This window comes from Callithrix jacchus, chromosome 3 (genome assembly GCF_049354715.1).
Source record: "Callithrix jacchus isolate 240 chromosome 3, calJac240_pri, whole genome shotgun sequence".
Classification (NCBI taxonomy): domain Eukaryota; kingdom Metazoa; phylum Chordata; class Mammalia; order Primates; family Cebidae; genus Callithrix; species Callithrix jacchus.
Window position 1 is genome coordinate 6,721,633 of NC_133504.1, and position 16,887 is coordinate 6,738,519.

A 16,887-nucleotide genomic window follows, 5' to 3' on the forward strand; every position below is an offset into this window, starting at 1 on the left:
TATATGACTCCAACTGCAAGGTAAAAATACAGCAGAACTAACCCACACTGCCAGAGCAAAGACACAGCGGGCTGAGGAATCACTGGTTTGAACACAGCAAGAAAGCTGATGAAATGCACCCTGCCACTACCACGGACACCTTCAGCGAGGAAAACACACAGCCTTACTGCACCACGTGAGTACTGCTGTGTTGGGTCTGGTTTTTAGATTTCTGCACTCTGACTTAAGCTCTCAGCAGTCCTGCAGGAAACCAGTCCAACTGTCCCCTGTAAAACTCCCTTGACAGGAATCCTCCGGACGTGCAGAGCAGAAGCCAGTCACACCACCTTCTGCTGGAGCCCAGGTCGGCCTGGACCCCTCTAGGCCTCTGGAGAAAAACCTCATGGATTCCCAGCACCTGAGCTCCCTGGTCGCCTCCTGAGGGTGACTTGGGCAGTGAAGGAAGTGAGAACCCCGAGCACAGTGATGAGTGGGCACCGACCTGTCCCGCAGGAAAGCACCAGGACCGTCTGAGAGAGACAGCTGTCGACGTGACTCACCCAGATCTACAAACAGATGCTTCTCTCCCAGCTTATTCTTCACAACTAGAGACGAAAGGTCGGGACTGGTTTGCTCAGCTGACCCCGGCCTCTCCAGTTTCTTTGAATTCAATGTCCAGCTTTCTTCTACAGCCTTTTCTGTGAACATTTTGTTCAAAGAAAATCCTGGTTTTGTAGATGCTTCAGAAAAATGGGGAAATCCGTGGCCTCTCGTCTCTGGAGCACTATCATCATCTTCACTGCCGAGCAAGTCAAAAGCAGGCTGCAAAATCTTTCTCAAAAAGTTACCTGAGGAGAAAAGGTATTCGGATCCACCTGATCCTTCTTTCCACACACCGTATCTCTTTTTTTTTTTTTTTTTTTTTTTTTTTTTTTGAGACGGAGTTTCGCTCTTGTTACCCAGGCTGGAGTGCAATGGCGTGATCTCGGCTCACCGCAACCTCCGCCTCCTGGGTTCAGGCAATTCTCCTGCCTCAGCCTCCTGAGTAGCTGGGATTACAGGCACGCGCCACCATGCCCAGCTAATTTTTTGTATTTGTAGTAGAGACGGGGTTTCACCATGTTGACCAGGATGGTCCCAGTCTCTTGACCTCATGATCCACCCACCTTGGCCTCCCAAAGTGCTGGGATCACAGGCGTGAGCCACCGCACCCGGCTCTCTTTTACCTTTTCAATTCCACTGACTTGGGAGTCTGGTGTCAGAGGTAAACAAATCATTTTAGAAGGGACAGTTAATTTGAGAACATGTGTCAATGCTGCTGGCATGGGCCTGAGCCTAACAGGCCATCACCAAGAAACTGCTACTTATTAATACATCCTGAGAGGACTTATCTTCACATTCAATGATTAAAGAATGAAGGGCTCTGGTGCCCTTAAGGGATTGTAAAAATACTACTAATAATAATGAAGAATGAAGGTTTGTATGAGGAAATTGCTACCGAGCTAACAGAAGCACTGAGGAAATCCTGGGGAGTCAGGGTGCTGGTAAGCTTCTCACAAGCTTACTTTCTCTCCTTTCACTTCCACGACATGCTCAGCAAACCCTGGCTGTCACAGCTGTCAGCCCCAAGGCTGCTGCTCCTACCTCTGCCTCAAACTGGGCACAAAATGAACTACAGCCTCGGAGCTAACGTCCACAACCAAAGCAATTCACTACAATTACTATACTTCAACATTTATTCTAAGAACTCGGAGTAAGAGAAGTCCTATCTGTACCACAAAAAGTGGGTTATAGGCCAGCGCGGTGGCTCACGCCTGTGATCCCAGCACTTTGGGAGGCCAAGGCGGGTGGATCACGAGGTCAAGAGATCGAGACCATCCTGGTCAACATGGTGAAACCCTGTCTCTACTAAAGATACAAAAAATTAGCTGGGCATGGTGGTGTGTGCCTGTAATGCCAGCTACTCGGGAGGCTGAGGCAGGAGAATGGCCTGAACCCAGGAGGCGGAGGTTGCAGTGAGCCGAGATCGCGCCATTGCACTCCAGCCTGGGTAACAAGAGCGAAACTCCGTCTCAAAAAAAAAAAAAAAAAAAGTGGGTTATAAAATCCAGAATCCAAAACTTCCTCAAAGTTGCACATATTACTTATACCATAGAATCAAATAATAATTTGGCTATTAAGTTGCTTCATGTATAATAATACTCAAGAAATGCAATACTACAAGAAAAAATTAACTGTAACCTGTGGAACTGTTACTGTTTAGATTCATTCTTCACTTTATTTACCGGAAAGGCTTGACCCTTACATTATAACAAATGCATGCTCTAAATTCAAAATTTTCCTTCTTCACATTAGATTTAGTTACTTCCCTACTCAGCCAGATGCGGTCGCTCACGCCTGTAATCTCAGCACTTTGGGAGGCTGAGCTGGATGGATCACTTGAGGTCAGGAGTTCGAGATCCGCCTGGCCAACATGGCAAAACCTCATCTCTACCAAAAATACAAAAATTAGCTGGGCATAGTGCTGGGCACCTGTAGTCCCAGCTACTTGGAGGCTGAGGCACGGGAATTGCTGGAACCTGGGAGGTGGCGGTTGCAGTGAGCCGAGATCATGCCACTGCACTCCAGCCTGGGTGACAGAGTGAGACTCTGTCTCACACACACAAAAAAATGACTTCCCTACTCAAAGAAACAAATCCAATTTCTTATAAAGCACTAAATGTCAAAACCAAAGCAAAAGCATTTGGTCCTTGCAGTGATATGTCCGTATAGGCATGGATTACTTCTGGAATGAGGGAGGAAAAAGTAAACACCACATGAAAAGAAATTACGACACATCAAAGGACAACAAAGCAATAGGAACATAACCTGATAAAGCTAATTTTCCGGAAAACTTCACACTGCAGCTACTTGACTCTGGATAATGATGGAAGAGAGTGCGTGTTTGCAGGAGCGGTGGCAATGGCAGTGCTGGGGAGGCCACAGGTCCTGGAACCCTGGCACGGAGCGGCCATGGCCAGGACCACGACATGACGACGGTCACCAGCATCAACACTAACACACTGGCCCCAGCAAACCACACCGCTTCCTACTTCCTGTCCAGCTTTTTATTGCCCCCAACCCCCACGAGGACAGGAACTATCTTATTTGCTGGGAATAACTCAAAAGACTAGTCAGTCACAGAAATTTCAGGTACGACAGCAGACTGGCAAATGAGTATTTTAGGCAGATCAAGATCTATGATCTCTTAGATTTAACTGAATTCTCTTTTCTGAAAGGCTGACAACAGCAACTAGAAATGTCATCAAAAGATACAGTGAGGGAAGAAAACAAGGAAAAATTGTGAATTGCTTCATATTCTCTGCACCTCTGGCTCTGGCAGTTCCTAATTCTCAGGGAAAGGGTCTGAGGTGACAGCTCAGGTACAAGGCCTGATCACATCTCTCTAGCCACACTAGACCATTCACTGTCCCCAGATTAGCATGTACTCTTATCTCCATAGTTTTGCTTCTGCTGGTAAAGCCTTTCTGACCTTTGACTATACAATGAAATATTCAAAGCCCAGATGAATGCCATCTGCTTTCAGAAGATACCTGTAGCAGAAACTGCTGCTACCTCACAAGTTTCTATTCTCCTCTTCTTCCTGACCAAGAGATTCTTAGCTTTCGGCCTGTAGCCAGTAGTCATAGAGCAGACAATGGCCAGTAAACAGCAAGCAAAGAAATAGCTTCTTTGGTCCCTGTCTCCACACCCTGACAGGAGCATCTCCTCACTATTCATGCATTCATTCAGAAGGGACTTATTCCAGACGCACTGAGCGTGAAGGCCGTAGATGGAAGAAAGGCAGCTAGGGGCTGGAGTCAGAGACAGCTCAGCTGCAGGTACGGCTTTGCCACCTGCCAGTGCTGTGACCTTCGTCAAATCTAAACCTTCACATTCCCCAGCTGCTTAACAGGGATAGCAGCACCTGCCTTTTGGAGCAGCTGTAAGGAGTACACGAGAAAATGAAATTAAGGGGTTAGCACCGCACCCGGCCCATGTAACTGCCTAAAAGCCTTGTTGTGCAGCCCTGGGACAAGTCCCTAAAGGTATTTATTAATACCTTCTGAATGAATGCATGAGTGGTAAGGAGGACCGGGTGAACAGACCAGGTGAATCTGCAGGCACGTCGATTTACACAGCAGCCTCAGAAAGTGCGAAGGCCCAAACACTAGAGAAAATGTGGCCCGTGCCAGGAGCTGAACGAAAAGGGCAGGGTGGCGGGAGATGAGGCTGCTGACTTGCATTTATTATTACTACTGTTATTCTTATAGTGACAATATTAGTAATATTATTGATAATGATATATTTATTATGTGCTAAGCTCTGGAAATATAAGAGTGAATAAGAAATAGTCCCTGCCCTAGAGAAACATTAAGTAGAAGAGAGGAGGTGACAAAGAAAACAGGAAATGACCTCGGGAAGTGGTCAGTGCTTTGACACAATAAGCCCTGGATGTTCTCTGCAACCCAGAGGTACACTAACCTATGTAAGGCTTAGGCTTTGAGATGTGACAGAGATAGCTCTTCACACGGCTTGATGTCTACACAGAGTCTTAACAGGCCAGGCCAATGTGGAGGCACACAATTTAGATAGCAGCACCAGAAAGTTCAAAGGCGCAAGGACTAGAGGAAATGGGGCCCAGGACAGGAGCTGAATGCAAGGAGCAGGGTGCCAGGAGATAAGTCTGACGCACAGCGGGCCCCCTTGCAGGCTAAGGCATCCACGCTTTTGCCCAAAGGCAGGGAATAATCACTGCGGGGTTTGAGGCGCACAGGGAGCAGAGTCAGCTCACTCTAGCCAGCTGACTGGCTCAGCAGGGTTAGAGGCACAGAGAGGGCCTGGATGACACCACCATGTCTACCTGGGTAACTGTGACACCACTCACTGACAAGAACATCACAGAGAAGATGAGGCTCTGGGGAAGGATGAGGAACTCTGCACGGGGAGTTTCTGGAGGCAGTTGACTGGATGGGTCGGGCATCTAGAACAATCTGGGCTGAAGATGAAGATTTGAGAGCCATAACACAGATGCGCACCAAAGCCGTGAAGGTGGCTGATCATCGAGGGTGAGGACAGAGTGGGAAGAGGGTCAAAGACAGACTCTACCATTACTAATCTCTAATCTACCATTACCAACTGTGAGAAACGTTTTAAACGGTCTATTTTCAAGGCATGATAGATGAAGTATTCACAGGCAGCCTGCAAAGGTAACAAACCACACAGCTCATGCACCTAGAAAGTCACAATAAGTGAACAGAATGTGGGGGGGGGGGGGTCCGCCCATAAAAAGGAAGAGGTTCTGTTATTGTGAAATAGAAACTTAAGTGGGGATGGAGATGGGGTGTAACCTTATAAGGGGCATAATGAAACTTAGGCAACGTAACCCTACAGCACTCGACCAATGAGGAGGTGGGGGAGGGACTTGTGAGCTAGGAGATAAATGACATGCTGTAACTGTGCCAGCTGTGCCTGCCTACCAGACACCCAATCATTACTACAAGTCTCACTTCACTGTTCTTCCTGCCTCTAAGTCCATTCTTTGGGTTTGTACAGGTGAGTGTGTCCGTCACAGAATGAGGGGGAGAGACTGAGAAGGAACATCCAGCTGAGCTAACAAGAAACAGGCAGGTGACTAGAGCCTTGTGAACACAGTATGCCAGGTCTCTGTGGCCACATTCCCCTAATCCAGCAATCGGGTTCCCGACTTTGATGCCAGTGCTTTAGTGACTATGCCCATGGCTTTTACTCTAGGTGGATGCGGAACTCTAAGGCACCAGCAGCTCTGAACCGAATTCCTTGTTACCTGAGCTTCAGTCAAGTACCCTTGCCCTACCCCTGCTTTGATAAGCACTCGGGATTCGGCTTCTATTCAGACCTTCATTTTAGTGTTCCCATTCTGCCTACGTGTTTCTCCTTTGAACCGACTTTGTTTGACAACTTGGCCTGTATCTCTAAATGCCCAGGCCTGAGACAAATGGTCTGGTTTCACTTTCAGACTTGTACATCTAGGATTCTCCCAACCCTGAAGCTCAGCCTGGAACAATAAACAAGCCTCCTGTGATACAACCTGGGACTGAAGTGCCAAAGCAAGGCTGAAGCGAAGGTCAGAAATCCAGATACAAGACACTGCAGATGAGGCTTGACATGGAAAGACCTCTCATGAACTTTCCAGGAAGCTGAAATAAACCCTGCTGGAGCAGAAACCGGTTCCGGACATGGATGGATATCCCAGTATCTATGATGAGAGGGACCAATGCCAAAGATGTCCTGAATAGGTTGTGTGCCTAGAACAGATAGGTAGGTCTAGAGCTAAGGGAACATCTTGAAAACATGAAGAATCACATTGCATTTTTTAGGATAAGTTAATGACCCTAAAACTTGGTGAGTATGCACAACATTTTAAGAGAAATAAGAACATACGAGTTTTGAATACAACTCCAAGATTTTTAAAAAGCAGTGTACTTACCAACATGAATGTTATCTTTAAATGCCACATCACGGAGCTGAAATATTAAGTGCCGGCTGAATTTTTCATCAGTGCTAGAATCCAAGTTCAAAACATCTTCAGCTGAGCAATTAACACCGTATAACTCTTGAAGCGCTTTACACACATACTGAAAAACACAAGTAAAATGCAAATAATTTTTTTTTTTTTTTTTTTTTGAGGCAGGGTCTCACTCTGTTGCCTAGGCTGGATTGCAATGGTGTGATCTTGGCTCACTGCAATTTCTGCCTCCTGGGTTCAAGCAATCCTTGTGCCTCAGCCTCCCAAGTAGCTGGGACTACAGGCAGGCACCACCATGCCCAGCTAATTTTTGTATTTTTAGTACAGACAGGGTTTCATCAAGTTAGCCAGGCTGGTCTCGAACTGCTAGCCTCAAGTGATCCTCCCACCTTGGCTTCCCAAAGTGCTGGGATTGCAGGCATGAGCCACTGCAGCCGGCCCACATTGCATTTTTTAGGATAAGTTAATGACCACAAAACTTGGTAAGTACGCACAAAATTTTAAGAGAAATAAGAACATAAGGGTTTTGAATACAACTCCATGATTTTTAAAAAGCAGGCCTTAATTTCCTCATTTAGAAAGGGACAAGATAAAATAATTTCCAAAATTCCTGCAAGCTCGAAAATTCTGATACTATTTGTAGTCAGTTTTCTTGAAATTCACCTCAGTACCCAATTTTTACAGTAAAGATTACTTTTCCTGGCTTTTACCAAAGTCAGCTATTTATAATGGAAGTCAGATAATTAATATATAATTTTAAAATATGGAAAATTTCCAAACTGACATCTTTTTCAAAGCATTTTTTATCCGACAGTAATACAGCAAACCATATGAACATAAACTTTCCTTTCTTTTCAGTTTACTCATAGAAGTAATATTAAAACATCAAAGTCAAAAGGAAGAGTAGCAAGAAAAAGAACAGATACAGAACATACGTGTTACGTAGGCTGACTTCACTGAAGGAATAAGCCAATGAAGAGAGGAGAAACAAGCATAACTGCGTCTGCCATTTACCTCGATGAGTAATGCAACCATCTTTTTCCCGTCAGCTCCTGGATTGGCAGGTTTGTTAAATTCCAAGTCAAAATAAAGCTTGCACACAGCATTTTCAGGAATAACTTCATAACAGTGTAAGAGATTTTTTCTAAATTGAATAATTCAACATTGTTAGATTGATATCTTAGACCTTTATTAACTGACTGACTGAGACCAAGTCAGCTCTGTTGCCCAGGTGGGACTGCAGTTCACTGCAGCCTCCTCTTCCCGGATTCAAGCGATTCTCCTGCCTCAGCCTCTCAAGTAGCTGGAACTACAGGCATGCGCCACCACGTCCGGCTAAATTTTGCATTTTTAATAGAGACAGGGTTTATGTCATGTTGGCCAGGCGGGTCTTCAACTCCTGGCCTCAAGTGATCCACCTGCCTCAGCCTTCCAAAGCGCTGGGATTACAGGCATGAGCCACCACACCCATATCTTATACCTGTGCAATCACGGAAGTTTATCTCTTGCAAGTACCGTGTTAACTGTGCTTTCACTACATACAAGTGTGAAATAAGAACATGAAAAAGTCAACTGTTCACCATAGGTTTAGGGCTCATAGTGTCAAGGGTTTCCATCAAGCAAAATGTAACAATTATATCCTGTAACATTATTTAACTGGAAAATGCAGTCCATCTTACAGTATTATTTATTCGCAGATGATTTTGATACTGTGTAACAAACACCTCTATATTTGTTTTTAGTGTCAACCATGAGCATTCTTTGAAAAAAGAATGTTCTTTTCAGGATTCCATATTCTTGGGATTCCATGAATTTTCCATGAGAATTTTTAAATTCTGTGTTTTCAATGGAAGATAGTCTTTTAAAAATTGTTTAAAAAAATTCTGAATCACTTTGATAAGCTCTCAATGCTCAAGTTTTTAGTTACATTCTTGCTGTATTAAGAGGAATGACTCTGACAGGGGTAAAACAGGAAGAGATGCTAACTTAATTTGCAAAAGGTAATTTGGGGTAAGTGACATTCAGATGGCATCCTATACAAATTAAGGGCTTGTAGTAATTTGAAGAGGGAGAAGTTATGGGAAAATTATATCATCAGGGGGCACAGGTAGTGGAGGAACTGAACACACACACACACACACACACACCACACGGTGTGTACCCTGTAGCAGTCAGTACCATATTTACATTGCAAGATGAGACTGAGTTTCAGCAAGACATCTATCACGTTCTTAATGATTTTAATTCAACTCTAATTGGTGTTGCATGTATATAAACATAAATAAACTCAGTATCATATTTGAAGCTACTTAGCAACATCTGAATAAAAGTATTTTAAGTCAATATAGGGCATGCATAACAATTTACTCTCCTTTTCTATATATTACACAAGCCCGAGAAATACTTGAATAGATCACTCAGTTAAAATAAAGCTAACAGTCTGGGTGCAGTGGCTCATGCCTGTAATCCCAGCACTTTGGGAGGCCTAGGTGGGTGGATCACCTGAGGCCAGGAGTTCAAGACCAGCCTGGACAACATGGTGAAACCCCGTCTCTACCAAAAATATAAAAATGAGCCAGGCATGGTGGCAGGTGCCTGTTATCCCAGCTACTTGGGAGGCTGAGGCAGGAGAATCACTCGAACCTGGGAAGTGGTGGTTGCAGTGGGCAGAGACTGTGCCATTGCACTCGAGTCTGGGCAACAAGAGTAAAACTCCATCTCAAAAAAATAAAAAATAAATAAATAACGCTAATAACAATTTAAAATAGTAATAATAAAGTCAAGATAAAGCAGATATTTCCTTATTACTAGGTCAATAACATAAATAGTCCTTTATGATTAATGGTATAATTTAATACCTGTTTGCAAAAGAGAAATTTCAAAACTCCCTTTAGGTACACATATATATTTGTGTATGTGATTATTTTCTCCCAGCACCTGGTGAGATACTCCAGCATTGTTATGACAAGAAAACTCCAGAATTCAATTCTAACAGCAAAGGAGCAACTAACCGTGTGGTCAAGAACTGTGGAAGCCAATTCAGCCTGAACTAATTTCAGCAAAATTACCAGGCAAAGGAAATGGAACTCTAGCTTAGTGTGCAGTTCTGCTGCATGCTACCTACCTGGATTTATAGTGAAACCAAAGTTCAGCATAGGTTGTCACAAGGTAAATACGCTGTCCATCTCCCACTTTGCATTCCAAAGCAAATACATGAACATCCTACATAAATCAAAAAAGAATTCAGAAAAGTTCACAAAATGCAAACCTAAATTCAACTGTCGCTGCTGAATGCTTACAAAGAGGAATTTGAACATCTACATTATTACAAACAAGACAAATAATCACCAGGTTTATGCCATTCAAAATCTAATTATTTATTCCTATTTTTAGTCATTCATATAAAAGGTGAAAACAATCAGAATGGGCAGACCAGAGAAAAAAAGCAGAAAAAAATACTCTGAAAAATATTACTCTAGTTTGACTCCCTATGATAGTTTTATTTCTTGGTTTATGAAATTAAACAATTAATTAGTAAATTCCCTAGTATCTGTAAAAATGTATGTAGAACCTTTTTTTTTTTGAGACAGTCTCTCACTCTGTCGCCCAGGCTAGAGTGCAGTGCTGCAATCTTGGCTCACTGCAACCCCCACCTCCATCAAGTGATTCTCCTGCCTCAGCCTCCCAAGTAGCTGGGATTCCAGGTGCCTGCCACCACACCTGACTAATTTTTTTATATTTTTAGTAAAGATAAGGTTTCACCATGTTGGCCAGGCTGGTCTCAAACTCCTGACCTCAAGTGATCCACCTGCCTCAGCCTCCCAAAGTGCTAAGAGTACAGGCGTGAGCCACTGTGCCCAGTCAGAACAACTTTTTTAAAGGTTTAATACTGTGGTAGTGGTTTCAATATAATTGTTCATGCCTCCTGCCATAAAGTTTCCTCTAGTAGAGGAACATATGCACCAGTTCTTTTGTTTCCTCTTAGCTAAAGGTAGCTGCTGAGCCTGTTTTTCTTTTCATGTGTGGAACATCATAGGACTCAGTTGTTTAACCCCGATAAAAACATTTTTGAAGTAAATGTTACAGACTGATGATTAGCAAGTCCTGAAAGCATACACCCCATCTATATATTTTTAAAATTCCAGTTTAAATGAATCTGTCAGTATTTTAATTTCTTCTGCTTGAATTAGGTTTACACAAAATGACTAAGAAAGGCATTTCTTAAACCATTCTGGTGAGATTTGAGTAAGTACATCCTCACTAATGAGAGTCCTAGAACTCCAGCACTCGGAGCTCTGACACAGCATCAGTGACCAGACTCAGTACATTTACGCTATCATACATGCATCTGATCTTTCCTTTCGTATTTCTTTTTTATTTTTTTGAGATGGAGCCTCTCTCTGTTGCCCAGGCTGGAGGGCAGCGGCACCATCTCGGCTCACTGCAACCTCCACTTACCGGGTTCAAGCGATTGTCCTGCCTCAGCCTCCCAAGTGGCTGGGACTACAGGCACGCACCATCATGCCCAGCTAATTTTTGTATTTTTAGTAGGGACAGGGTTTCACCATGTTGGCCAGGATGGTCGGGATCTCTTGACCTTGTGATCTGCCCTCCTCGGCCTCCCAAAGTGCTGGGATTACAGGGGGGAGCCACCGCGCCCGGCCTTCATATTTCTTTATATTCTTCACAGAATTAAAGAAAAAAAGAATGTGTAATACGCTTGCTTGATTTAGTGGTTTTTATTTTTGAACATCACATTCTTTGAAAGGCTGACACTTCTTTCTCCCACTTGCTTAATGTGTTGAAATAAATATGGTTCCCCTCCCTCTAAGCATAAAGCTTCATTTAAATGTCATTACAATTTTAAAAACCTAATTGGCACTGGATGTGTCACTCTTTTTCATTACTAATATAAATTAAATGGTTAATGATTCACAGGGATAGTTTTCCTAAATCAGGTGACATTAACATTGCCATTAAATTCTCTTGGTAGAATAATACATGGCCTGAAATGAAGACAAATAATAGATTTTTTTTTAAAGAACTGAAATTATAATGAAGAAGAAGAAAGAAGAAGAGGAGGAAGAGGAGGAGGAAATTACCTCTTTACAGCTTTTAACAAAATTAAAAGCTTGAGTTTGTCGATGAAATAGTTTCCAAATGGAGGGTGGTTCTTCTGGCTTGGACAATCTTGGCCTATACACTGAGGACAGTGGTTTCCTCTCATAATGAGATGCTCGTTCTTCAATTTGCTTCAGTCTTGCTTCCCATTTTCTGTTCATTGGTTCAGAAGTATGGAGAGAATAAATCCTATCCCACGTTATATTTCTATCAATTACTATTAAAACAAACAATAAACAAAAAAAGGCCATTAATTTCTTTGCTTAGAATATATTTTGTTTGATAAAGTTTCCAAACTCATTTCCTGACACTTATTTCCTTGTTTATTCTTTGCATGAGGTTTTACCACAGAACGAGAGCAAGGCTGGTTATCAGAATTCGTAGATCCTGGTTCTTCATTTAATGGTATCAGGACCTTGGACAGGTTAATGAAGCTCTGAATCTTAGTTTAATCAACGGAAAAATGGGAATCAATATCATCTTGAGTACTTCATACACTTACTGTGAAGATAAATGTGATTAAAGACACATGCCAATGTTCTCTAAATTACAAAGCCTCATGTAAATAGATGTACTTTTTGTATCATTATGGGTTTGTTTGTTTTTGAGACAGGGTTTCACCACATTGGTCAGGCCAGTCTTGAACTCTGGACCTCAGGTGATCCACCCGCCTCAGCCTCCCAAAGTGCTGGGATTACAGACGTGAGCCACCACGCCTGGCCCATTTCGGCTTTTATTATAACCACTTTATTGTATATCACGTGCTATGACCTTGTCCACCATTCTTGTGCTATTATTTCTTAGTGTAAAATTCATTTCTAGATACTAATGTAAAGCTCTTAGTTCCCTTTTCCTCTGTTTCTGTCCATTTCACCTCTTCTCTCTCAACACAACTTTTAGTTTAAAATATGAATGCAAATTACAATATTGGCTAGTTTTGGATGTCTGCAGTAATGGATGATTTTTCTTTCTATATAATACCTCCATGTCAGCCATGCCAAAGTCAGGGCCAGGCAATGCTTTTCCAATTGGGATGATAATTCATTTACAAAAGAAGAAGAATAGGTTTTTTTAGAAGAAGAGTGGGGAAGCTTACCCTGCAGATCAAAAACAGCCAAATCAGCCCAAACCCCTCACCATCCTTCCCATGAAGACATGGTACCTAAACTTTCTCTCACACTGACTCTCAGCTTGGCCATATGACTTATCTTGGGCCAACATCACGTTGACAAAAGTGAGGCAAGCAGAAGTTTAACAAGTGCCTTTGCAGCAGACTTGGTTATCCTTGAGTCCTGCCCTGAGATTGCCATGCCATCACTCTAGCCTCGTAGAGGATAAAAGGCCACATGGAAAAGGACAAAGGAATTGCGGCTGACAGCCGGCATAAGCGGTCCAATAGGTGAGTTGGGCCATTCTGGACATACAGCCATCATCTGAATTCAACACTTTAGTAAGCCTGAGTCCCAGAGAAACCTACCAAATTGCCCAGCCAACCTACAGACCTATGAGAAAAAATAAATTTGGTTTTGTCTTTTTCACACCAGTAAGTTTGGGACTGCTTTTGACACAGAAATAGTTCCTCTCTTCATTAATATCATCTTTGTCATAATTTACCTATGTGGAAATAGACATATTAGGGTGTTTTTTAAGTGAAATAATAATATGTACTAAATCATTTAAGGGTAAAATCCTATTTGCCTTTGGTAACATGTTTGTGCTTATTAAGTTGATAAACATTGTCTTGAATTTTAGCAGAAAACTTTGTAGCAACACAAACTTATTGGCAAATGAATACTCCATGGAAGGAAAACCAGAATCTCCCTAAAAGATTAAGAGAGGGTAGGCTGGGCTAAGTGGCTCATGCCTGTAATTCTAGCACTTTGGGAGGCCAGGCCAGGTGGATCACCTGAGGTCAGGAGTTCAAGACCAGCCTGACCAATATAGTAAACCCCATCTCTACTAAAAATATAAAAGTTAGCCGGGCATGGTGGTGGTCACCTGTAGTCCCAATTACTCAGGGGGCTGACACAGGAGAACTGCTTGAACCTGGGAGGCGGAGGTTGCAGTGAGCTAAGATCGCGCCACTGCACTCCAGCCTGGATGAAGAGCAAGACTCTGTCTCAAAAAAAAAAAAAAAAAGGCGGGGCGCGGTGGCTCACGCCTGTAATCCCAGTACTTTGGGAGGCCGAGGCGGGTGGATCACGAGGTCAAGAGATCGAGACCATCCTGGTCAACATGGTGAAACCCCGTCTCTATTAAAAATACAAAAATGAGCTGGGCATGGTGGCGCGTGCCTGTAATCCCAGCTACTCAGGAGGCTGAGGCAGGAGAATTGCTTGAACCCAGGAGGCGGAAGTTGCGGTGAGCCGAGATGGCGCCATTGCACTCCAGCCTGGATAACAAGAGCGAAACTCCGTCTCAAAAAAAAGAGAGAGAGAGAGAGAGAGAGAGAGAGAGAGAGAGGATAGAACATCATGACCTTGTTAGAAAAAAAAAGGCGTATTATCCACAGATTTCAAATTTGACATCAATCATAACAGACCTAAGAAAGATTATTCTCTCAGTTATACCTAATCCACATAAAAATTATAAACTAGGAAACAGAAATATAATTCTAAATATATTCATGTATACTTCATAACAGATATGCTTAGGAAAACTATCAATTCACTAGATTGATATGAAGCAGTTTTTTAAAAAACTGCTTCAACTTGTCAATACAAAGTGATATGGCTCCTTACTGCTAGATTCTGAGTATTCCATTACTTTGATCTGCTGCACATGCAGATAAACATCTACTACACTTAGATAAACCTAATTGAGAAACTGGCTTTCTAATACGAAACTAACTTTTAACAAAGTCCATTGATTATTAGTGAAGAAAATAAATCCAGAATGAATCACATCTGCATCCAGCTAGTATCTAACGAGTAACTGACTACGGATGACTATGTGGGTGTTCATACTTACGGACACTGAAATTTTATCAGGAAAAATGGTTTTGATTTTGTAAAAATCTTGGTAGGGCCATGGGAGTATGTCATACATGAACATCATGGAATCACAGTGAAAACCCAGTTTAAGACTCACTGAACTGGGGAAACCAGGAGCGTCAACAGAGGAAGAAAGACAAGTTCAGTATATATCATGCGCCTTCATGTCTACACAGCTTGAAAATTTTAACAGCTGGGTGAGCATCAGAAGACAACTGGGGCTTTGTTTAGACCAGCAGGAGGGTTGAATTACAAAAAGCAAATGAAATGGAGAACAGGAAGGCATCTGGCATTCTGGTTTGAGACTATCGCTTTCCTCATCCCTCCCCTCTGGGGGAATGTGTCACCATATTAGAAATGCTTTTAATTCCCAGTGGTGAAAGAGTGTTGTCTTTTACATAATTGTCTATCAAAGCTCCTTTCCACCCAGGGACTGAATTATTTTTGGTAATAGTTTCCAAGTTCCAAAGGAAAACATTTATTGTATTTTAAAAGATTGGGCTCAAAGAGTTTCTATTATTTACTTCTTAACATTTCACAGTGTTTTTTAACCATGTTTGATTATTAAGCACGTTTGATACCGATTTTTCAACTGAAGGTGGTCGACTAGAAATCTAAAGGCTATGTTAGTCCTTTTCAGGTAACTACAGTGGGAGAAGAGACAACAGGGATGGAAGAGGAGAGATGGCACAGACCTAAGCAGCCCCAGCTGCCCTGCATTTCTGCCCAGACTTGCCCAGCTGGGACACTTGATGGCCTGGATCCCAGGAGAAGCTGAAGGAGGGGCACATGCTTCATGTTTACTGGTTTGGGGAGGACCTGCAGCTGGCCTGACCATGGTTCTTCCTAGCCTAGTCCTCCCAGTTTCTTTTCTTTTCTCTTTTTTTAGAGATGGAGTTTTGCTCTTGTTGCCCAGGCTGGAGTGCAGTGGTGCAGTCTCGGCTCACTGCAACCTTTACCTTCCAGGTTCAAGCGATTCTCCGCTCTCAGCCCCAAGCAGCTGGGATTACAGGCGCCCGTCACCACGCCCAGCTAGTTTTGTATTTTTAGTAGAGACGGGGTTTCATCATATTAGTCAGGCTGATCTCGAATTCCTGACCTCAGGTGATCTTCCTGCCTCAGCCTCCCAAAGTGCTGGGATTACAGGCGTGAGCCACCATGCCCGGCCCTCCCAGTTTCTTTCTCTTTCTCTCTCCTTCTTTCCTTCCTCCCTTCCTTCCCCACTTCCTCTCATCCTTTCCCCCTTCCATCCTTCCTCCCTCCTTTTTTCTTTTTCTTTTTTTCTCGTCACTGGTCAATTCCTCTTCCCCATTCCGACTTCTCTCTCTATCCTGAAATTACATTCATGAGTATTTTGTGTTTTCTACTATTTAGTAATACTTCGGGGTTTTACAGTGTTTTCTTAATATAATCCCTTTTCTAGCCTCTTGGAATGCATTCATGCTAAAGTATTTATTATAAAGTATGTAATCGAAAAGCATTTACAGAAATATTACTCTGTCGGCTCACTTTCTGGATGAAAAACACCTTAAGAAATGAAGGGACCGGATCTTCTTTTTTCTCCCACTTCAGTCACTTTGCTTTTCTATGCTTGAGCAGAAGGAAGTCATTTTAAATTTCCCAAAATTCTCTTGTAAGGGGTAAGAAAACACACAGCGATATATTGTGCTGCTCCAGTTCCTTTCTGCCCTCCCCACAGGCTCTCCCATCCAGACAACGTAACTGCCAGACCAATCGCCCTTAAAACCATTTTCATCAGGGATAATGACTCATAGCAACATTCAACTCACACAGGTAACTAACCTCATGAAATCTAAACTCCCCCCCAAAATCTGGCCCTAAATTATTTACCTATTTCATTTCTTACTCTTCCACCACCTCACCAAATGAACTGACAATGAACTCTCCTTCTCCTGAACCACTCCAGAAACCCCCCGGGCACACATTTCTCTCACCTGGAATGCCCTTCACCTGGAATGCCCCACATCTCCTTTCCCAAATTATTTCCCTTCCAGGCCTAGATCAAGTTGTCACCTCTGCGATACCTCTGTAAAGAGAAATTACTGTGTTTAACCAGAAGACATTGTCTGCTCCAGCCTACTGTTTTGCTGTAATTAATATGTTTGACCCCGAGCAGTGGCTCACGCCTGTAATCCCAGCACCATGGGAGGCCGAGGTGGTTGGATCACCTGAGGTCACAAGTTGGAGACCAGCCTGCCCAACATAGTTAAACCCTATCTCTACTAA

The 16,887-nt window shown here is 42.9% G+C and overlaps 1 protein-coding gene across 20 annotated transcripts in view; it reads right to left on the reverse strand.

The window, feature by feature from the left end:
* Positions 1-16,887, reverse strand: part of PRIMPOL (primase and DNA directed polymerase) — a 45,019-nt gene that overhangs the window by 26,086 nt on the left and 2,046 nt on the right. For 6 of the 20 annotated variants that reach the window (XM_008992398.5, XM_054252722.2, XM_078366165.1 and 3 more), the window contains 5 exons: positions 11,629-11,864; positions 9,651-9,748; positions 7,541-7,670; positions 6,488-6,635; positions 540-827 (listed from right to left, as the gene is read on the reverse strand). In XM_008992398.5, the coding sequence (XP_008990646.3) occupies positions 540-827; positions 6,488-6,635; positions 7,541-7,670; positions 9,651-9,748; positions 11,629-11,808 (844 nt within the window). In that variant the 5' untranslated portion in view covers positions 11,809-11,864. Of the gene's footprint in view, positions 1-539; positions 828-6,487; positions 6,636-7,461; positions 7,671-9,650; positions 9,749-11,628; positions 11,865-16,595; positions 16,688-16,887 lie in introns of all 20 variants that reach the window. The other 14 variants (XM_078366169.1, XM_078366170.1, XM_078366168.1 and 11 more) reach the window with 8 other exon arrangements.